The 23,873-nt window shown below is 42.5% G+C and overlaps 1 protein-coding gene across 2 annotated transcripts; it reads left to right on the top strand.

Moving 5' to 3' along the window:
• The first annotated feature begins 2,149 nt into the window (after window positions 1–2,149).
• Window positions 2,150–23,536, top strand: fam163ab (family with sequence similarity 163 member Ab). Of its 2 annotated transcripts, XR_008339718.1 has the most exons (6): window positions 2,150–2,344; window positions 19,385–19,484; window positions 19,814–19,835; window positions 20,277–20,391; window positions 21,233–22,246; window positions 22,330–23,536. XR_008339718.1 is itself a non-coding variant. In XM_053430824.1 (5 exons), exons 4-5 carry the CDS (start codon window positions 20,299–20,301, stop codon window positions 21,629–21,631), a joined length of 492 nt encoding a protein of 163 aa, XP_053286799.1. In that variant the 5' UTR covers window positions 2,150–2,344; window positions 19,385–19,484; window positions 19,814–19,835; window positions 20,277–20,298; the 3' UTR covers window positions 21,632–23,536. The 2 variants fall into 2 exon arrangements, 1 of the variants encoding a protein (XP_053286799.1); XM_053430824.1 differs by having other exon boundaries at window positions 21,233–23,536.
• The last annotated feature ends 337 nt before the right edge of the window (window positions 23,537–23,873 follow it).

Genomic DNA, 23,873 nt, shown 5'->3' with positions numbered 1-23,873 from the left:
ACTCTGGACCCATCAAATGTGTGAGGCTAGTGGACAAACAGCAGCAAGTCATTGTCAAGAAACCTCTTCGTAATTTGAAGGGCACTTGAGGGTCATGTCTACCTTTTTGTTTTGCCTCTATCTGTTTTATTTGGCCAAAATGTCAAAATAAAAGTCTTCCTATCCTCTTCTTGCTGCTTCTTTTGGATGTTTTAAATCCATCAAAGCTTAATCTCAGTTTTTAGCCAAATCTGGTCTGCAGCAGGTCTGAGTTACTCTGCTGTATTCTGCCACGTGCAGCTCAACACCATTTATAAAAACACAGAAACGGTTAAATTGCTGTGTCAAAACATTTACAGCAGTTTCAAGTGAGAAAGTGCAGCGTTAATGAGGTAAAGATCAAATCATTTGCATGCATGTAAATGAACCGGCTGAAATACTCGCTGTTCTTTGACTTTCACAGAGAAACTGCACGTTGGTTTATTCATTAGCCGAACGCTTTTCGAAAGACATCAGAGAGCTCGGTTTGCTCAGAGTTCCTGATTTAAAAAAAAAAGGAGCAAGTTGGAGTGCATGTGTTCGTCTTCAGAGATTCATGAAGGAAGAACCGCTCTCATTTCTTTTTCCAACCGGTCTAAGCTAACAAAGACTTTCCCCCTCTTTCACCCCTGATCTTCTTCATGGAACACGTGGTGTGAAGTTGTTCCTGTGACTTCCACCACCCTCATCTCAAATGAATCGGTGCAGCCGGACTCGGGCGGCCCAGGCCTTCCCTCCCTCTCCGTCGATATTTGCACGGACTTGGTTTGCAACAGTAAGTAGATTAGGAGACCAGTGATTGAGGGCAAATCAATTACTGTAGCTCAGTGGTCTGTGTTGGGGGAAAAGGGGGGGGGGGGGGGGGCACAACCACATTACCCAGCCTCTTTCTTTTCCCCTAATGGGAGCATCCTGAACCAGACATGAGGGTTATTTTCTGTACCTCATAGTTTGTGACCAGCCGTGACTTTGTAATCACGATGATGATGATGGTGCACGTGTCTGCGTTTAGTGACATTTATCTCAAGTTATTACAACGCGGTGCACAGAAGGAGATTAGGAGGTTATAGTGTACGTTACGATTTGTGATGAGCTGTGACTTCATGCCCACGGTTATCATGGTGCATGTTTCCTCTTTAAAGGACCGTTTTGTATTTTCGTGAATTAATCGTAATTTGGTGTTACTAAGTGTGTGTGTGACAATTATTATTTTATTTTTATATATTTTTATGTTACTGCTTTCATTAATCACATCTTCACGTCACTATTATTGTTTTTATTATGGCAGACAGAGCTTAAATATGACTGTTACACAATTGTTCCTGGTCTTCTCTACCTTCCTTTCCCCTCCCTATCTTCTCTTCTCCCCAACCCCCCCCCCCCTTCTCTGCTCCACTCAACCGGTCGAGGCACATGTCCACCCACAGTGAGTTTTTCCTTTCCACTGGTGCCAATGCTTGCTTGTTGTGGGAACTGTTGTTATTACCCAAAGTGCCTCGAGGTAATGTAGCCTTGGTTCTGATTTGCTGCTAAATAAAACTGAGTTGAAAGAGAGACCAGGAGGTTCTATTTGCATAATTTGTGATCTAAGGCACCGGTGACATCCCTCCTCTGTGCCAGGTATCCATTTCAAAGTGGGACTCATTTGGAACAGGTGGAGGGATTTAGCCGCAGCCAGGTTCTCGGGATATTTCCTCTGAGACCAACCTGCTCCCTCACATAGATCTCCATCCCTCTGACATGTAGCACATCAGCTCCTTTGCCAGGGAGGTGGTGGTGTGTGTGATGCGGGGCGGCTCCTCTCCTCCCACCGCCTCCTCCTCCTCCCTGTCCCCCGCCCAGCAGCGGACTCCGTCATTCCTCCTCCTGGTCCCACACTTGTTGGATGTGCACGTTTGAATTTTTCATGCTTCCTGCAGCTGCCGTTGCTCTCCTGGTGTTTTAGGGGAAGACCGCTTCTGTGCGTGAAGGTTACAGCGATTTTACTGGTTACATGCGCGTAAAAGGCGCGTATCCCGACGCGCCGTGGCCGTCCCTGTGCCCGTGTGTTGGCTCCTGTGCCCGGGTCGCGTCTGTCCCTGCGCTCGTCCCTCTGACCTCTAGTCTCCTGGTGCCACAGCGGGAGCGTGGGGTGTCCCCGGCGGCGTTGTGCGCTCTGGACTCCGGCTCATCCTTTGAGAAGTTCCGCCGCAGTCCCATGCACAGCGCGTCTCCTCCTCCTCCACCTCCTCCTCCTGCTGCTGTGATAAGAGTGCTGGTGACTTTTCATGGTCAAACTCCACAGGATTAGCCCGAGTTGGACAAACGGACCATGTAACCAGATCAGGTAGGTGAACTGATGGAAATGAGGGAGATGGGGGTGGGGGGGGTCACATTTCTTGTTTCATCAGAGGAAAACGTTTCCAATTTCCTCTGGATTCAAATGTCAGAGGTGGTAGATGCGTCTCTGGCCCTGGACCTCTGGTGTGAAGAAGGGAATTTCACGTTGTGCTGCACAGAAATGTGGCTCCAGCTATCGTTTCACTTCAAATCAAACGTGAAATGTGTCTTTATGGCTGCCGGAGGAGGTGGAATGACAGAGGAGCAGCTCAGCAGGAGCTGGTCTTGGGGGGGGGGGGGGGGGGGGGGGGGGGGGGCATTTGGCTGCTGCTGCTGTGATCTCCTTTCACACTGGTTCAGTCTGGTCACTGTGGCCTGCTGCTGCTGCTGCATCGCTTCAATTAGACAAGGTGGTCAAGGCAGTGATGGTCCTGGTGATTGTCACGTGTACTTTAATAATATATCATGAAACATTTTGGACAGAGAGGACACAAGGTCGAGGCTCCCGAGTTACTCTGGGTTGAGCAAAGCACTCATCACACAGCTGGATCTGGAGCGGTTCAATTCCCAGAGCAGCTGTGGCACTGCTGGTTTTCAAAAAATGGTTTGGTTCAAAGTGGCTCATTGTATTTTACACTGAACTTGAAAATATGACAGTTTCCATATCCATGGGTACATACATAACAAGCAAAGATATAACTACCTTTCATTTCACTCGTCCACTGCAGAAAACAAATTTTTATAACATTTGCAATGTTGTAATTCAGACTTTGAGAGGACAGATTTTTAGGCGAATGATTATATTCAATCACAGGTTGTATATGTAGTCCCATGTTACAAGACTGATCAGTCAATGCCAGACAGTCACACAACCAAACATTGTGTTCTGTCATTTGTGTAGATTAATTGCTGCATATTGTCCACTGGTTTCATTAATGTTAGCAAGGTGCTGTTTTACGAGTATTGTGCAGTCAGGTCAAGAGAAATTAATTTTTGTTGAATCCTGGGTTTAATTTTTGTAAATTAGTGCATGAGACATACAGTAAATGTGGCTTAACATCTTTCTGAATCGTGTGCATTGTCCTGTGGAGTTGAAGCTGCAGGAGACGGTGTCACCACACGTCTTTCTGTCTCCCTTTGTCTCTGCAACGAGGCTGATGAGTAAAACTGTGTCATTACATGAAGCACAAATTGATACGAGGGAAACATTTCTCTTCAGGGCTCCAACATCCGACTCTCCTATCACACAAAGATAATTAGTAACGTATCCCTTCATGCAATTAGTGTTTTTCCTCACGGGGCAAATCTGCTCACATTAAACATATAAACAAAACAAAACAAAACAAAAACTTGCAACCAAAATATCCCTTCGTTAAATACAGTTTGTGAAGTGTATCGATCTCTCTCATCAACACCCAGCGGCAGGTGCCGTGCTGCTCTGACCCATTTCTCACAGAGGAGGCTGTGACTAAGTAACTGTTGAGCAGCCTCTGAATACCCTGCTGTCTCCACCCCGCCACCAACACACGCCATACACACACGCACGCTAACACGCACAAACGCACACGCTTCTTAATTCCTCCACCTCCAGTGCCTCCGATACGACAGGAAGTGGGCTGATTTCCCACAGGAGTCTGCAGTCAGGGCTGTCACTGCAAACACAGCATCAGCAGACACAATGTATTTAAGACACAGGAAGTATAATGGCGTGCTGTACAGACGGATCAACACAACGTGGTGCAACACAACATTCGGCCTGTCAGTGGTAAGTTGTTCTGTAGGAGCCTCTCTGGCTTGGAAACTAAATATTTGATCGTCCTCAAGTTAATTTAGGAAATGGCCTTATTAACCCCGCACATCTCATTATCGCTGATGGGAGACCGTTTTTTTATTTTTATCATCGGTTAGTTGATGCTGAGAAAAGTGTTGACAGCGATGAAATGGACCAAATCACTCTCGTCTGTTATTTATGACTTGACAGCTGCCTTATCAGTCTGCAGGTATTGTGTGTTATTAAGCACTGAAGGAGATTGGCACTATGTGATGCTGCTCTTTGTCTGAATTGCATAGTTGTGTAGACTGGATTTTAAAAGCTGTACAATCTTATTGGATAAATCTTCCTCCAGGGTTTGAAGTACCTGAATCAGACAACTGAAAAAGACATTGAAGAACCTCGGCTGGTCACAAACGAAGTCATCCTTCCATGTTTGCTGGGACGTCGTGACCAACAGTCTTGCATCAGGGCCGCATCAGATTGGCATTTAAAGGCTAGTTGCCTGTGTCGTGACGCAAAGCTCCCTGTAATTAAAGTGAAGCCTCTCGCTGCCAAAAGAAAGTCCCCCTCATTACGAACTCAAACCCACTCCGGGTTGTGTGGAATTTAAATGAGCCCCTTTTTCAATCAGAGTGAAGTCGTTGCCGGTGCAGGAGTCGGCCTGTGAGTCACAGATTTAGTCTCTCCTGCTTTCTGGAGGCAGATTACTGTACTCAGCCTACTTCTGGTTGTTAGGTCATGTCGGGCTTCCTCCTCCTGACTCTCCACTCAGCGCACTTTCTGGGACGACATGCACGGGATGGTGTTTTGAAGTCGCGGTCGTGTTTGCGTGTGCACTTGTGTTTGTGTTTGTGTGTACGTTCGGAAGGGGAAAGTGTTTCAGTGTTTCAGGAGTAGTGTGTGAATTATTGAAAAGCCCCTCAAGGTTTTCCTGGCTGCAGGATTGGTATTTCTTGTCGTACAATTGCAAGTCGAGTCGAGTTGAGTTGAGTGAACTGTAGTTGTGCGTTAGAGGTGGGACAGGCTGTGTCCAAACCGCTGCAGCATCACCAGGACAGGAGCCTCGACTCGTAGGCTTCAGTGAGACAGGCAGAGAACCTCGTCCTAAGACCATCCAGCTCAGATGCATCTGGATTCTGACAGAACAAGCTGCTTCATCTTCTGCTTTTAGCCGATGGAGGAGTTAAACAAAGGATGGTGAATCCATTTGTTCCAATGGAAGCTGCTCATGCAGTGCAAACAAGTCTCCCGCTTAATAGTCATGTGCACAAAACTGAGCACTGGATGAGCCTGGCTAATATTCATAAAGGATACAACAATAAAACTTGAAAGAACCTTTTGACTTTTGATGGATAAAGTAGTTTAAGTGTTATGGACCCATTTGAATTCTGTAATGATAATTCATAGGATCACCCAAATAAAAGGGAAATTCAAATCAGCTCCGTCTGAACAACCAACCAAACAGAGAGGATGAATGTGCAGACTGTCAGAGAGAGGATGCACAGGCTGATCCTGCAGGCACAGACTCAATCCTCACAAATCGACAGTGAAACCACAAGTTCGATGTTTCAGGTGAAGTTGAGATAGAGATGCACTTCCTCCAAAAATGTGAAAAATACTGTTTTTTATTCAATTCTTTAATTCCATATTTCAACGAGCTAAATGACATCTTAAAATAAAAAGCATCAGAGGTACAATGCATATCCTGCACATGCTGTGTTGACTTGTTTTTATATTGTATGATGTCATTCATTCTGTCTATATGATCAGAAATAATGTTTTGATCCGTGAGCTCTAGGTCGGGTCCATATATTTATATAGACTGCAGAGCTTCCTTGTGCAGACATGATTTTACTTCCTGACTTCTTCATTGACCTTGACCTTGAGCAATCAGCATGAAAATGTAATGATCTGGAGATACCCCCCCCCCCCCCCTCCTCCAAGTAGTAATCCCACCAATGTTGGTTAAAATCAGTCCATGAGTTGTTGAGTTCCGATGCTTCCAGCGACCCCAGTCTGCAGGGAAAAGTACCCCCATGAGGAGATGGGGCATATTTTACTGCCCAATATCTACATGAGGGACAGTTAATTATTTTTGTTTGTCTTATTGTTCTTATTTTGTTATCATGTAATTGTAAAAAAAAACACATCTTGGACTTAAATTGCATTTTGCAGACGACACAAAGTTCGTCTCTCTGAACCGGCATGAAATCACAGAGTTGAATTTTGTATTCACTCTCCTACAGGCACAGGACTATGAGCAGGTTTCATTTGTTTCGGTTAAATATAGACAGGCGGTGGGACAACTGGTGGTCCGACTGTGGCATTGTGTTAGGTGGCGTGTGGATGTGAACGCCGCTCTGAACGCCGGGGCTGCGTGAGGATGAGGCCACTGAGAGGAAGGCTTGTTGGCAGAGCCTGAGGCCCCTGGAACAGAAACGCTGTTATCTGCAAATGTAGCTCGACTGCTGCTGGCTGCTGTATCTGTGGTGACTCATCAAAAACACACACACACACGCGCACATTCAGACACACACGCATATAAATACACATCCAGATATATTCAGAGCAACGCACACGCACTTTTGAAAAGACACAATATTTCCTTGACATTTACAGACACACACATGGATAGAATCAGACATGAGCACACAAATCTAATCTTCTGAACACTAACAAAGATGCACATGGACGCTGAGGAACACAAACACATGATATACCCTGTCATACTGGTGCTATAGGTGTGGTTGACATCTAGCACCGGCCAATGGGCGCAGGTTGCAGGTGGAGTGCCGTGTCCTTGAGCTGTGAATCTGGCTCCATCCCCCACTCCTCCAAATTTGGTTACCGCTTCAACAAACTAAGATGGCGTTGGCCCGAAATGCCTGACTTCATTATCTTCTCACCACTGTGCCGATGGAGCTGGTGGGTGAAGTGTTTGAGTCCACAAAACACTTCTGGAGTTTCAGGGGTAAACAGTGTTCCAGCCAAATCCAATACATTTGAAGTAATGGGGGGGACTACTTCAAACATAAAAAAACTACAGTAAAAAAACATGTGTGTAGTCATCCACGTGCCTGTAAGCGCACACTTAGATGACACAATAGGAGAAATATGGAGGAATTTATATTATTTTACCGTTGTTTTTTTACATCTGAAGAAGTAGTCACCAGTTATTTTATTTCAATATTGTATTGGTGAGTAGATGATGAGTGAATTTCCATTTTTAGGTGAACTAGAACTTTTATTCATCATTATTTAAATTGTAAAAAGCGTGCTTGAAATTTACATCCATCTTTCACAATAGCAGTCGGCAGTTGTTTTTCTTCTGATTCTCACCTTGTGCGAGCTGCAATAAGGGGAGGGTCATAGGTCACAGGACCCAGATAACATCTCTGTAACCTGAGCTGAATATGGATGAATTATGTGCTGAGATATATATTCACCATGAATAAAACATGTTGCACAGCTGAGATTTAAATCTCCTCTGATGACGTCAAGACTTTGGCTAGAAATGTCAGATTGTTTAAATGTCTTTATAAATGTCAGTTTGCTTAGAAATCTCTTTATTTTTACAGTTTATTTGGGTTTTGGGTTAAATTTGCTGCGAAATAGGAAAATAAACAATAGAAAATGTGAATTTAATGAGTGAGAATGTAAAAAGAAGAGGCTGGAAACCGAAAGTAGAAACTTGAATTACATACATGTGATATCTGTAAGCTGCACTAGTTCATTTTAAGAACTCCTTAATGGGAGAATGTTAATAATAATGTGGTCATACAGTTTTTCTTTTATGGGGCAAGTAACTGCTGTATGCCAGATACAATAAACTCAAATCTTTCATTTACATGCCAAATGGTGTAAGTGCATTCAGACTGATTTTTAAATGAATCCATGTAAAGCAAGATATTATAGGAATCAATTAGTTTAGACCAAGGAAACCTGTATCCATTCAATCTGAGAATAGTCCTAAATCCAATTTCCGGTCATGTAAAGGTTGTGATGTTCTCAAGACATAATATTTGCTGAGTCTGCTGTCTCTCCTTCCTGCTTATACATTGCTGGAGATTCAAATCATTCTATTTCTTATTGGCACCTCAAAAAACCACAGCGGCTTACTTTCCAGACGTCTTTGGTTTTATGTGACATTGATGCAGCAGTTTGATATTTACTCAGAGGAAAGGTTTATGGCTGCAAAATGAACAGATTTGGGTCAGAGACACGTCTTCACTGCGTCCGTCATGTGTCCAGAACCTCTGAGTTTTTACTGACGAGTGAGTTGTGACAGTGGCTCATATAAAATCCTCAATGAGAGTCTCAAGAGGTGAGAGACACGTCACAACTAATGCAGAGAGACGAGAGGAGATGAGAAGCGTTTGTCCTGGAAGTGACTCCTCCTCAGTGTGTCGGCCCGGCTGTTGCCCCGGTGGAACAGTGGATTCAGTTTCTGTTCTGTCAGCAGAAGGTCGGAGGTTCAGGTCTTTTTTTTCCCGCACATCAATGTGTTGAAATTAAACACTGAAACACACACCTATGCTCATTAATTGTCTGGCTGACGGTTTTAAGGCCACATTTCTTTTCATCCATCCAACTATCCATTCATTCATCCATTCATCATTCCATCCATCCATCTATTCATTCATCCATTAATTATCTTCACCGCTTATTCTTTGAGGGTTGTGGGAGAACTGGAACCAATCCCAGCTGATATTGGGTGAGAGGCGGGGCACTCTCATAGACTCTCATGGACATAAAAATGGACGTGGACTCTGGGTCCCGAAAGTGCAGCCAATGCAGGAAAGTGCCTGAAACCTGTATTATCTCAAATGAGCAGCAGATGGCGACTCCACTGGTTTGAGAAAAAATGTATTAGTTTCAAAAGAAAATGACTTACTACCTCTTACTTGATTTATAACTTCAGCAGACAGTTCTTATACATTTACGGTGTCTATCGCTAGCTTCATGGTCCTCTTCAGTGCAGCACGATGTTCATTCGGCAAATTATTTTCACATTTGGATTCAAGTAGAAGATAAAGCTTAGTATGCATTGGGGTATGGATACGGTGTCATTGACAGCTTGTACCGTCCAATGGATGCAGGTCGCAAGGTGTAAGTGGGCTCACAGTCAGGCTCCACCCCCTTAATCCTCCAACTCTGGTTACTACTGGCTCCAAAAAAAACAAGATGGCGCTGGACAAAAAGCCAACCTTGAGGCGTTAAAAAAGGAGTTCACAAACCAATGTGGGTCTCCAGTATATCACAGCACTGACATACAAAGACAAACCACCCTCTACATTCACGCCTACAAGTCCAGTTTATCTCGGATTTATTGAATTTATCAGTTGAGGCAAAGGATGAATTGAGACTAAGGGATAGCGAAGACCTGACTGGTTGTGTTATGGCTTTACAAACTCTGTGTTGACAGACCAATATCTGCCGTTGTTTTTTATATTTGTAGTACAACCTCCCAGAATCGGACTGACCTTTATGACAGCCAGTAAAGTATTAAAAACAGAAATCGAGTAAACTCAGTTTGATCCCTAGAGGACGGAGCTGTTAAAATCCACTTCCATCCACCAGTGGATTCAAAATGTTGTTCACAGTGATAAGACGCTCCAGTCCGTCAGTCAGATTCTGTTTGGTTTAATTCCTCATGGGAAAACAAGGACATCCACTGGTCCTCAGAGAAAGTTATCAATTCATTAATCCCTCACCTCTCTGCCCTGCCGTTCTGCTCATGAGCAAGGCACCTCTGCGGCCCTGCCTTTTCCCCCGCTTGCCCTGCCGTCTGCGGCTCCCTCACTGCCACAGATAAAATGTCTGTGTGAATGTATGCTAATGTAATATTCGTGGTACATTACTCCCTCAAAGATAGGCGCTGGACCATTTCATTTCCTTTTATGAGGCCGCCGTGCTGACCGGCAGAATGGAGGTACAGTAATTACCGCTCCCTCTGTACTGGGTGTTCGTTCGATGATGACGCACCGCTGCCAAGTGTGAAAGAGAAGCTGGCATATCCCAGAACAGCAGGGGAGGAGCTGAGCAGCCATGATGAAACCTCCACAATCCTCGTAAAGCAGGGCGACGTTCAGCGGGTTTTTCCATCAGGTCAGTTTCCTGCTGAAGTTCTTCACTGGGAATCCGCCTGAGCTCGACTTAAATAAACCAGGGAATCAATTGGATCTTCTGGTTTGAAGTGTGAGTGAGTCACTGCCTCTGTTCCCTCGAGGAATCTTAACAAGCTGGGGTTGTGCTGGAATCTTAAACTGTCTGTGTGAAGGGTTCATCCTGAATGGGACCCACAACCAAGACTGTTTTCCAGCTCCTGCCCTTGTTCCCAACGCATGAGACCAACCACTTAACAACCACGAGTCTCAAAACATTGCTAATGTGCATACTGTGCAATCCTGTGGTCACAATGGAAAAGTGGCAGAATAATTTTTAAGTTGTTAACCTTTAGAAAGAAATGTTGCTTATTTGGTTAAAGTATTCTATAATTATCCAGATGTTTAAAACGTTAAATAAGTTATATCGTCATTAAAAATTTGTTTTCAACTAGAAAGACACTTTGAGAACTCATACCTCCGCTAAGGTCCAACAGTCCCTGATGAAACCACATTTAAGTCGACTAGATCCAGAGCAGAAAAAAAAAAAAACTTATTTAAACAGCCATTAATTATTCTCTGAGATAATGTTGAATAAACGTCCTCATCTCACAATGTTGAAGACATAATAATTCATAATTAATGTTACCAAAGTTCAATGGGGTTTTTCCCTGAGCCCTAACACATCTAGTCAGGTTTCGTGATAATCTCTCCGGTAGTTTTTACGTAATCTTGCTTACAAATAAACAAACAGAACAACAAAAAACAAATGGACGGGCTTCAAAATGTACTTTTCTAGTTGCTTTTTTTTTTGCTTGTCGTCTTTCATTTCCTATTCCATATTAAGTATTAAATGTGGAAATATATTTTGATGTATTTATTTATTATAATATTTTATTATAATAGTTCAGTGTATGTTTTTGAAGTGTGGTGCAGTGGTCCTGTGTTTTAGAGTGGATGTCTCCAGCAGATGAAAATATGATCCATCTGTGTGAGTTTGACCTTTGGCCTCAACATGTAATACTGTTCCCGGAGCCGCTGATGTTGGAAATGAGGTTGATTCATCAGTTGCAGCCAAATGCATTGGATAAAAGCATTCAGCAAAATTGTGTTAGCTGAAAGTAGAGCCCGGTGACCTTGGCACATTGTCTGTGTGAGACGTGGGCCTGTTGTTCCTGTTCACTGGCCGGTTGTTTGCTTCCTGGTTCCAAGCTCGGATCAGCAACTTTGCTGGAAGGTTATTTACTTTTATTATGTGAGTGTAAACCAAAGAAAGAAGATGTTCAATGATTGAACCCAAAACCAAATCAAACTGAATTTAAATTACATTAAGTACCGTATGTAGCCGCAGTGCAGCTTTAGTTCCCTTTGGAAGCTGTGATTCAGGAGGTTGAACAATAACCAGGTCGGCGGTTCGATCCCCTGCTCCCCTGGCCTTAGGCAAGATACTGACTCCCTGGCAGTGTGTGAATGGTTTATTATGGTCTGTACATTGCCACAGGCTGATTTGTCTGCCTTTGTTTGAATGAAAAAGTTTGTTAGTGTGAGTTAATCTTAAAGAAGTGAACTGACCTCCCTACAGTTCCACACATTTTAACTTGGGATGTGACTGCCTGGAACATAAGCTGTGTGCCGCTCCACTGTTGCAGCTATAGGAGATACAGCAGTACAAGTTTCGTTGCGTTAAATCGAGTTGTATTCATTCCCTGCTGCACAGTAACTTTGAGAGTTCAGCTATCAGGCTCCTCATCAGACGTCATCGTCACTGTTATCCAGTGAAACATCTTCCTTAATGTTTTAGCTGTAACAAGCTCTCTGCTGCAGGCTGTCTGTGGGTTTTAATGGACGCACCACAGCATCCTCCCGGACACCAGTGCTTCCACTGACAAGATCTGAGCTGAAGGATTTTGAGATAAAAAATGTGTTTTGTGTCATGTGTATTTTTAAGGTCCCTTCTGTGCATTAGACAGTTTTATTTCCTCAAGCGAATTTAAACAAAATGATAAAAAAATGCTTAAAACACGTTTTTTGACTTTATTGTTGATTTCCCAGGGAAAGATTCCTGGATCTTGATTAAAAAAATCTGCCATATTAAGGCGACGGATATTTATTAACGTGTTGATTTCAATATTGTTTTACGAGACGATTGTGGGGCCTTGACGGAGGTGTGACTGACAGAGATGCAAAAATACAAAATATAACACAAGTCGCAGGTATTAGACCTTTAAATAACGTGCAGTATAAAAAACTAAGACTAATTAAAAAAAACTAGGAGTCAAGTAGGGGGCACAGTGCAAAGTATAAATGTTTAATGAGCTGAGAAATGATTAATTAAGTCTAGGTCAGTGAATGTGATCATAGAAGTTGTCACAGTAGCTCTACAGTTGTACAGCAGTGAAGTCCCTGTGGCAGGATAGAGAGCAGACGTCGACTGGGGGGCCCACAGCGTCTCACTGGTCTGGACGATAGTCGCCAGTTTCCTTGTAAGTGAAGGTGTTCCCCTCATCTGGAGTCACGAGTTTGTAGAAAGGCTGAATAAGGAGCTGGCAGCCTGGAGTCCAGGAGCCTGGAGAGCAGCACAGCAGTATAATGTTCACCAGTTATAAATCTAACAGCGGTATATTCTCCATCAGAACCTGGTCCCGATTGGACGGAGAGACGGGACTCAAGCCGCGCTCCAACTATCTGTCCTCCCGGCTCGCTCCATCTTCCCAGGGACCGGGCTGTTTTACTGCGTGTATTGATCATGTGCTTTTATAGGGCCAAGAGGATCGTTCCTGGGAGTGGCTCCTCACATTCTTTGCCCCAAATGACCCCCAGCAAAATGAAGTAATTGAACTAAAATGTTCGGTGTCATCAATCTCTGCCTACTGGGCCGTAACTGCTGCGACAGCTAAAGAGGGAAGATGGGAGAACGCTTGGTTGAGCTCCTGTGGTTCCCTCCGTGCGTGGAGAAGGTTTTTCAAGGTCACGTGTTGGAGGAGTCGCGTCCTCAAAAGTTGTCATCCTGAGTCTTGTTCTGTCAAAAACTCTCAGCTGTAAAATACTGATGAACAGTTTGTCGTTCTGGGATCAGTTTTGTCTCCATGGTACGTCTTTTCCATAAAGGATTGCTTCTTCACAGGATGTCTTAATAGCATACAGTATACCTCAACTTAGTAGAAATGTTATAATCAAACAATAAAATATTTATTCGTAAAGCGGTCAGTGGTAAAATAGTGATATTTAAGAGGTAAGAGTGAACCTGATGCGAGGTGCAGTATCCGCTCCTGCAACACATTATCCTGTTCATTTTTAAATATCACCTATTAAAACGGTGTTAATATATATGTTATTATATGTGTTATTATATGCAGATACACGGTAAAGTCATTAGTATTAATGGTTTTCAGCAAAGTAAGACTTTTTTGATAACAGTTTATTATTGGACACGTTTGAAATATGCTCCACTTGCAACATTAAGAACATTAAGAACATCAACTAAAGAAAACTGAAGGATAAACACATGATACATCACATTATGTCCACAAAATACAGTGCAAGGTCGATACACAGACTTTTGATCTGGGAAGTAGAGTTAGACTTTTCTTATTTAACAACTTCTAAGATCTTGTCTCTTTCCTCTTTTATAAAATCACAGGAAGCCTTATGTAATAAGACACCTTTCTTCCCCCCCACTCACCTCATTGCTATGTGTGTACGCCTGCATTCATGATACATAATTTAGCATATGTGTGATTTTGTAGTGTTTTTTTTATACAAGCAAAGAATCAGCCCCATTAGGATGATCTATAATAACTATTCATTATTTTTCCCCAGTGCCATCATCGGGTCATAGGTTTTATTTGCCACACATGTTAATTCATGACCATGTTAAAGATATTCTCATCAGCCTCAGCTTCTATTGTTTGTTGTGATATTAATACAATTTTCAGGATTAAGACACCATCTTTCTTTCAACTTGTCTTCACTAACTCGGCTGTAGTCTTGTTTCTGTTGAAAAACACCACATCAGTGCTTTTGGGTAAAACTTCAATGACTTCTTCAAGATGTTACATTTGCATCTTTCCCAGGATCCACGCTGCACTGCAGCCACCAACCAGGACTGAGCTGTTGCTATTCTACAGCATCAACTCAAAGCTAAACTAAACTGTGTGAAGTTTCCTCCTTCAGATAGAACAGATTCTGTTCTTCTTCTTTTCACATTTCACCCATGATTCTACTTTTACCGTGAATAATCTTCCTGAAAAAGAAATACCCCAATTTCTAAACCGACCCCCTAAATTGTGTTCGCTTCACTCCCACTCGTCCCCCAAAAAAATAACACACATTCACACGCAAACACACATAGACGCCCACGCTGGGCTGCAACAGAGACGATGCAGAGAGGGAACAGATAGAGGAAAGCCTGTAACAGGATTAGACAAATTACATTTTAACTGTGACCATGAATCCCATTTGGATGGAGGACTTGTTTTCTTTCCACTTACAACAGCAGCCATCGAGTTTGACGAGGAAATTGTGGTCTTCCAAAATAATATCTGCTCAAATTTATCATGAATTAATACCTGGTAGTTGCATTAAACCATGTGTTTTTTTTAGAGAGATGTATTTTTGGGCACTAGGGCTTTTATTGATAGGAGAGAAGAAAGCAAAGTATGTGCATTAAGGCATCTTAGGGATCGATGACAATCTCTTTGCTCATATATCAGCCGCTTTATTGGTATCAAATTTAATGTTCTAATATCAGAGCAGAAACCTCCACTTTGGGATGGCCGTAGAATTTTGTTCCACAAAAAAAGGCCAGTTTTGACGTTGTTGTCTGACGAGGTGAGGTTGGCGTCTTGCTTGAATACAGGGAGGACATGTTGTTAATTTCAAACCTGTGATCTTTTCTTCCAATACACTGAGGACAGATGGTGTTGTAGTGTGTGTGTGTGAGTGTTTGTGTGTGTGTGTGTGTGTGTATGTGTGTGTGTATGGAGGGCCAGAGACTGACACCAGCTGACTGCTGGCCTGAGCAATTTAAGATCCAAAGAATCAATCTTGTAAAAATCTTCCAGGGCAGTGAAGGTCCTTCAGATGCTCCTGAAGACTGATGGCCGAGACTCCAGAGGGAACACTCCATCAGAGCCAGAGAGGGGGAGATAGAGAGAGAGGGAGAAAGGGAGGGAGAGAGGGAGGAGGGGTGTTCTCATTACTCTGATTTGACAAAAATCAGCATCCGGGGATCCTGGGGTATTAAAATATGAGGGGGATTTTATTCCACAGACAAAATAGTTTGACAGGACGGAGACAAAGGGAGGGCAGCAGTGGAAGTGGGCACGATCACCGGACAAGCAGATGATAACAAAGCCTGATGAAAGTCGCAGTCTATCGAAGGCTGGAGACTTCAAGTGAAAAAAGCTTTAAAGATCAATTCTCTGGTGTCGAGATGATAACATGGCTTAATCTTACATAATGGACCGGAACAGACCGAGCGACACACTCTGGTATCATTTCTCAATTTATTTGAATAAGTGAACAAACATAGAGTTGTAACCCAGTGGTTCAACAGTTAATGAGGCCCACGTACACTGAGTCGTATCAAAGTGTGATATAACGAGCCATTAGCACTGTGCATCAGAGTATAACATGTCGCAACAAGACGCAATATAAGATATTTCAGCCGTAATGGGGGATGAAAATTATATATTTTCTGCCTCAAGCCAAAGTGTTGCAGATACTTAAAAAAAAAAAAAAGTGATCCCGAAATGAAGCTGAAATGTGCTGAGCCCAGAATGCATTGCAGCTTCAACTCCAGAGGATGTCGGGACTCTCTGTGATCGTCGGGCCGTGATTCACCTGAGACGCAACTGCCATTCACTTTGATTTGAAATGGAGATAGAGTTTCCCTTCTTCAGTGCACGTGAAGTGAAGCTCGGAAATATGGAAACACACAAAAGTCTCCCTTTAAATCTGTGAATCCTTGACGACCTTAGCAGCTGTCTCTCTAAATACATTATGGATGTACCGATCGTGAGCTGCTGCTGGAAATGTGCTGCAATCTTTATTTATATTATACTGAAACATCAACACTTTGGTGTGAGAGTTAGGTTCACTGGTTATTTTGTAAATTGAACTTTATCTCACCGGCTGCAGAGGCAGTATGTTTGAGAGTTGTCCGTCCATTTGACTGTTCCCATTCTTGTGAACACGATATCTCAAGAACGCCCTGGAGGAATTCCTTCAAATTTGGTGTAAAGATTCAATTGGATTCCCCACAAAACCTGATTCGAGTTTGGTGGTCAAAGGTCAAAGGTCAAGGTCATTATAAGGGACTATCGTATGAGTTTAGGAAAAAACTATGTTGGCTGACACTGCACTGGTTTTGGCATACAACCACAGTGCGCTATTTCTAGTATTACATGTTAGCCTGTTTGAATACTGCATGTGCGTGTGTGTGTGTGTGTATGTTTGTGTGTTTGTTTCTTATCAGTATACAGGGCTCTTCAGGCAGTATGGGGGATTGAGGGCCACTCTAATCTGGACCCAGAGGTGACTGATCCAGCTTTCTTTCTGTCTGTGCTCAACGTGCCTGTGTGTGTGTGTGTGTGTGTGTGTGTGTGTGTGTGTGTGTGTGTGTGTGTGTGTGTGTGTGTGTGTGTGTGTGTGTGTGTGTGTGTGTGTGTGTGTGTGTGTGCTGTGTCTGCAGATATCTCATTGTCTATACAGTTTGTCAAATTAAGTAAACTTAAATTAATCTAACTAACAAATTGGTCCCAAAGTGCTGGCAGAGCAACATGTCTAATGTGAGAAAAACAAATCTGTGTGTGTGTGTGTGTGTGTGTGTGTGTGTGTGTGTCGGAGTAAAGGATGACGTGGTGACAGCGGTGACTCCCTTTCCATTTCCTTCTTGCAGTACAAGTAACCGCGCTGGCATTAATTATGAAAAATCGGGTGGTGTACTCAAACTGAGTTATGATGAATGAAGTTGAGAGGAATCTGTCAGCTGCCGTCCCGTTTGGTTCCCACAAATAATTGAAGGCTAGTGTACTTTCTGACAGAAACATGCTTTATGAGCTTGGTGCCGGTGTAGCGGCTCAGTTCGCTGCCGGTGGAAGCAGCACCGCCTCCTTCTCCTCTGCAGTGGAGAGTCTGAGAACAGCTCCTTACAATCAGATTAGAATCAATACCATCAAAATAAAAACAATATGATATGAGATATTTTAAACTTGCAGGTTAAAACTGATCCATTTGTGTCCAAGTGTCATTGTGAGGGATACAAATAAATCCACAATGTGCTCAATAGAGAAAAGGACAATGACTAAAAAACTTGAGAAAATGCTGGTGTAACTCACACAAAGTGTTGTTTAATTTTGTGTTGACTTGTTTTTGATTGGATCACAGCTAATTAAAATAAATATATAATTATAATTTTTTAACGTTTTTCAAACTTAGTGTAGAAGAAGGTACAGATCAGCACACTGTGGGAATCAGCCTTTAATTAGAAAACAGTTGGTTTCTGGATTAATTGTTGTTATTCCGACTGAGGCAGCCGCTGCAAACCCCCAGGACAAAGCTGTGAGACCAGTGACCACAGTGACCACAGTGACCACAGTGACCACAATGACCACAGTGACCACAATAACCACAGTGACCACAGTGACCACAGTGACAACAATGACCACAGTGACCACACTAGAAATCGCTTGTCATGTGATGCCCATTGACTCAAAATGCTCCTTTCCCTCATATGTCATCATTGCAAAAGGCAGAGCTGCCAAATGTCATATTTCTCTTTTTTACACCAACACTTACTATTTTTGCACTTTGTATTTCCTTATATTTCATATATTTTTGGAATATATGAGAAGAAAGAAGTCTTGAAGGGGTAAATTACTGTTATGGATGTGTGTGGGAGACCAACAGGGTTCTCACCCTGAGTCAAATGCTCCTGGTGAATGAAAGGGGGAGCATATTCACTTCTCTTAAACAGTCTGCCTACAGTTCTCTGGGAGGACGAAAGCATATGTAGAAAGATCTGTGGCTCCAGGAGGACGAGCACAAGTCTCATAAATTGTCTCACTTGAAGACTATGAGGTTTCCTTCTCAGTCCCCAGTCCCCCACGGACACATTTGTCACCGGTAGCAATCTGTGATCTGTCTGCAGGCACGTTGCACTGTGGATGGCATAGGTATTGGATTCAGGATCTCTTTAGTCTGGTTAATTAATATGGATTTGCACAGTGATGGACTGACAAACATCATTTTGTCACATCTCATGCACGGTTTATTCAGACGTCAGACGACGACAGGACTCATAAGTGACAGGCTGAGAAATGTGCTCTGTCTCCTGTAACTCAGAAAGCTGTGGATATGTGTGTTTACCTACAAGTGTAGCGCTACAATTCTTTTATCACTTCCCTTTTGTTCATATTATATCCTACTGGTTACATACATGTTTACCCCCTCTATACGTTCATCCCTCCTTTTTTTTCATCCATCTGTTCCTTGTCTACCCACAGGACACAATGGACCCAGCCTCCAACTCAATCATCAGTTTGACATGTTTTTATCAGGAGGAATAGATTTCACTTCCCCTGGACAAGCCTCAGTCTGCAGATTAAACCCCCCCGACCTACTGAGGCCTTCGCTGCTAAATCACTTTTACTGCTGCTCCTCGACAACGTGCAGGGGCAGCACGTGCAGCCTGTGTGGAGACTTTGTCCAAGAATATGGTTGAGAATTACAAGACCGATGCTTAAATATCTTTGAGGATTTTAATTGAAATTATTTTCTTTCTCTCCTCTCTGTCCTCAACGTGTTCTGTTTCACCGATTTCTGCTGTGTACACTTATGAACAAGCATCCAACAGAGAAGACATCACATGCTTTCCCTGAGTGTGGTGGCAATGTTGTGTTTGTTTACAGCAGATGGACACCACGACAACACATTTAAGTTTTGTACAGCACCTGTCAGTAAACAACTGCGTGAAGATTTTATTTTTATCACATACAAATACCACATTGTTTGAGGTATTTATAATGGAACATTGCATTGCATGGTGTCACATGACACGCAGCTACATTTGTTTCTGTCCTGTTGGTGCCACCTTGTGGAGAAAATGTTTTGACTTTTTAATTCCCTCACGATTCCTCCTCCTTCTCCTCCTCCTCCTCCTCCTCAGAGATGTTCATACAGTGTGGCTATCCAGCGCCGGGCCCTCTTATCTTCAACCTGTGATTTGACCTCTCAGCTCCTTTGCAACCTTCAAACACTCCTCTGATGTAAGTCTGTGAATTCAAAATTGTTTGTCTGCAAAAGCCGTCCAACATGTTGATCCACAGTCTCCCACAATCATTTATGGGGTTTGAGGTGTGTGGACTGTGAAGGCCAGAGAATATGATTCCTATAACTGTCATACTCATAAACCCATGCATGCCTTTTATGCAGCCATCTGCATTTGCTTGTTTCGCCAATCATTTGTTTAATTTAATCATTTTGGTCAGCAATAGACAGACAGACCGACAGACAGACAGACAGACAGACAGACAGACAGACAAATGTGAATATGTGTCGTTTAATTCAACTTCTACTGTTATTGCTCTGATTTCAGGTGTTAAGCAACTTTGCTGAACGTGAGTATTATGACCTTAATCATGAAGTTTATTCTGTTTTGTCAAATCTAAATAATTTATGTTTTTGTTTTAAGTTGCATGTTTGAAATGTGTGTTCACATTTGATTACTTCAAAATAAAGTTCCCCTCTGTGTTTATCATCAGACAGGCTACATGATGTGATCATTCTAGCTTCAAACATTAAGGCTTCGTGTCAGAGCTGTGCAACGTGATGAACGTGTCCCTGTGCGCATGTCATTTACTGCATGTTCTCCATTCTTGTCACATAATTATAGAATGACCTTTTTGAGGTTGGCTCTATTACAGTGCTTACATCGGAAATATATCCCAGCAGATTGCCTCCCTGTTTACTGGAATACTGACATTTACTGTGATTTAATTAAACCTCAAATCTTCTGAGGAGCAGGTCGTTGATGATGTAACTTCCTGTGCCTGTGTCAGAGTTTGATGGAGAGCTGGTCGGATGACAGCTGGAACTGTTGTCATAACCGGAGGAATACTGGCCACAGTGATACTTCTGTGTATCATAGCTGTGCTCTGCTACTGTCGACTCCAGGTATGTATTTGTGTTTGTGTGTACTTTAGGCTCATATGTTTGTATGCATATGTGGTTATATATATGTACACAAAGCATGTGTACACACAGTAAGCCACTACATGAATGCATTGTCACCTTTTATTTTCATGTTGAAAATACTACTTGCAAATACTGTAGTAATTAAACTTGCAAGTAAGTACAGCTTAAACAATGATAGTTGGATTTGAGTAAACCCAGTACCCCAAAAATTCAAAACCAGATGGGTACACAGCAAAAAGTGCTGTCTTACCAAGATTTGAAACCTATTTTTCCCCTTAATATATATATATATATATATATATATACTGTATATATATGATATAGTCATTACTTCATCAGTCCAATTGGGGGACATTTCACATTTCACCTGTTAAAGCAGCAAAAAAGAGATAGTGTAATACACACCCAGTAAAAGTAATTAATATGTAAATAATACAATATAAACACTAAATTCAGAATATTTTTCTGAAGGTAAAAAGAAAAATATACAGTGTACCAGTATTGCACATATATGAAATTCTAATTACACAGATCAGCAATTATTATTGCACAGTTAAATTAGTTGAAAGCCTGAGTTATATATATAAGTGGTCTCCTGGGAGCAGTGCTGCTTGTACAAATTGATGCCAGAATCTTAATTTAGGACATATGGATGTAAAACCACACCCTAACCAATATGTTAATCATATCAAACAAAAAAATACTGTGAGATAGCACATTAATGAACCCAGACTGTAGACCTGGAGTTTATTATGAACATGTGTTGAAAGGTGCTTTTGTTTGACAAGGTTACGACAGTGTGATTCTCTCTCTCCTCTAGTACTACTGCTGTAAGAAGAATGGGTCGGACAGCGGCTCCATCTCTCAGCAACACTTTGCCTGCAACTCCTGCAGCGTCACCGGCCTGGACGGATCCATCGTCAGCCCACTGTCCCTGTCGCCGCCGGACACGGCCAGATCCTCCAACCCCGCCAAGCCCGGCGGGGGGCGACGCAGCTACTGCCCCAGCTGCTCGCCCTACGACTCGCCCTTCTACATCCGCACCAACGATGAGATGCGCAATGGCGGCGAACGCATCAGCTACATGCCCACACACTACGAGAACCAGGCACTGGCGATGCCGCTGCCCGCCGTCCGAGGCTCCCTGCTGAGGGAGACTCAGCGAGGGCGGCCTCCTGATTTCTACACCAACACCCGCGCCATCAGCACCGAGGTGTGACCAGCCCAGAACCCCATAACACATAACAACACACATACGCACACATACACACACACCAGCACCAACACTAACAAGACCACATAAGTGATTTAACAGCTGCCACCAGTGAGGATGTGCTGGGTGAAGATCCACTGTCTGTGCAGGTCACATCATCACATTGAGGATTACTTCTGAACGCCAAAGTTCAAACCTTCACTTCACTTTATACTATTATAGATTTTAAATACCCATGTCCATGAAGACAATAACTATATAACTGATGAAACTGTAGCTGTAAAACGTCCTGTAAGAAAATGTCCCTTTATGTTTCCACATGAAGGGAGCGCTTGTGCACTGTCTGTTGACTGTTACTGTAACTCTACTGACTGAGGGCTAATTTCTTCACTGAGAGAATTCCATGGGTTCCTCCCGCTGCATATTTCCCAACGACTGCCAAAACGACGAAAGGAAACTGTATAATGAAGTGTGTGAGCAGCCATGAAGCAACTGTGTCATAATAGGAAGAGTTGAAGAGACTGAAATGCATTTGAAAATGTTACAAGGGCAATATAACGAGAGGAGCATCCCCTTTGCAGTTCCCTGGATCTCTGGAAGCATGTGAGAGTCACAGGAAAGGTAGAAGAGCGCAGACGACTGGAGCTTTGTCTATGCAAGCAAACTGCTGCAGCTCTTCATCTCCAGTTCTCTCCTGTCAGCAGTTTTCATCCCATCTACTTTATTGGAGGAACATCTTGGGGCGGCGTGCAAACCCAGTGAGCTACGACCGTGCCCTTAGACCGACACACATTTCGACCTGGATTGTGGATACAGTGGTTGGGTTGCCAGATCTGGTCGCTGAACCACCACTTTCTCCCCCGTGAAGTGTAAACCTGTGAAGAATCAAGGATGCCTGGCTGAGCCCTCGAACGCAACAGTGGTGCGCTTAAAAATAACTGATTGAATTTCTCTTGACTGACAGTGATGCATAAAAGTTTGATGTGTAAATATGAACTGGAACGAAAGTGTCCTCTTGAGAGATGCACCCTGGGATCTGAACTGTGTATTTTGAAAGAGGGAGTGTGATTTACTAGTTTGTGCTATTTTGTCCACACACTCCTGCTATACTCCTGTACTACTCTCATGTTGAATCTTTGAAATGCAATTAACCATTTTCATTTATTTTCATGGTTTGTTTTTCTTCGTTTTCATATTGTGAGAACGTCAGAGAACACGTTTATGTGATTGGAAACAGTTTCACTTGTTTTCCCCTTTGACACTTCCCGGTGTTACTTGCCATTCATGATGATAGTTCCAGTGATATATGTCTTTGTATTTCTGTGTACAGGACTCAGAGGCTTTCTGAGGAAACCCCACTCACTTGCATGGTGTGACATTGTTTGGATAAGGTTTTCAGAGTGGCCACGTGTCATCAATCAAGCATTAAGCTAAGAAAATGCAGCCTCATTTCAGAAACATAATTAAAGTTATCAGCAGCTACTTAATTTCTTTCTAAATTACTTTTTTTACATTCAGGTTAAATAGATGCAAACTGCAAAGAACAAATAAAAATAACCAAAAGAACAAATAAATGTACAGAGGACTGTTAAAATGAAAGTTTGTCACAAAACATCAAAATGTTTGCTTTTAGGGAAACTGGTGAAATCTAGTCGGACACATCTCGAAAGAGGATTAAGAGTTTCTACATGTTGTTGTCCACTTCTACAGATTATTTGTCACCATTCATTTATTTATTCATTGTGTTAACTATCTATTTTACTACTTACTAAACTATTTATCTTTGAACATAGGAAAAAAATAAGATTTTTAGAAATGTGGGTAAAATGAAAATCGTACACAATAAATACAGAAACAGTAATATTTGACAGTGTTGACTTTTGACAATTAAAGATTTGTAACTGCTTGAAATTGCTTTTGTGTCATTATTAACAAAACACTCACAAACACAGACACACACTTTTTCCCATTGAATTTGCTTGAGTTTCATGAAGATATCAAAGAGCAGTTTTCTACAGAGTGTTAGTCATGGTCTCTGAAGAACTTTGACCTGCAGCTAATGAATGTCATGAGGCAGACAACCCCTACCAGATATTGAATTTAATTTTCAGAACAAAGCTTTCATTTTGCATGTTGTTCACCCCCCTACGGATAAAACATTCAAATGCATAACTCTTATAAGCTTTCATATTTTTCAACAATCAGAATTGAAGGGATTGACCCGAAGGAAACATTGCAAATGTTCAGG

Source organism: Pleuronectes platessa, chromosome 9 (assembly GCF_947347685.1).
Source record: "Pleuronectes platessa chromosome 9, fPlePla1.1, whole genome shotgun sequence".
In the NCBI taxonomy this organism is placed as follows: Eukaryota; Metazoa; Chordata; class Actinopteri; order Pleuronectiformes; family Pleuronectidae; genus Pleuronectes; species Pleuronectes platessa.
The sequence above is the reverse complement of the archived record's forward strand: the minus strand, read 5'-3'. Positions and strand labels throughout refer to the sequence as shown.

Bases quoted from the DNA above. Each gene is read 5' to 3' on its own strand.
- fam163ab (XM_053430824.1), top strand. From the start codon at position 20,299: ATGACAGCTGGAACTGTTGTCATAACCGGAGGAATACTGGCCACAGTG. The intron at 20,392-21,232 runs GTATGTATTTGT...TCTCTCCTCTAG, and splicing joins TCTGCTACTGTCGACTCCAG to TACTACTGCTGTAAGAAGAA.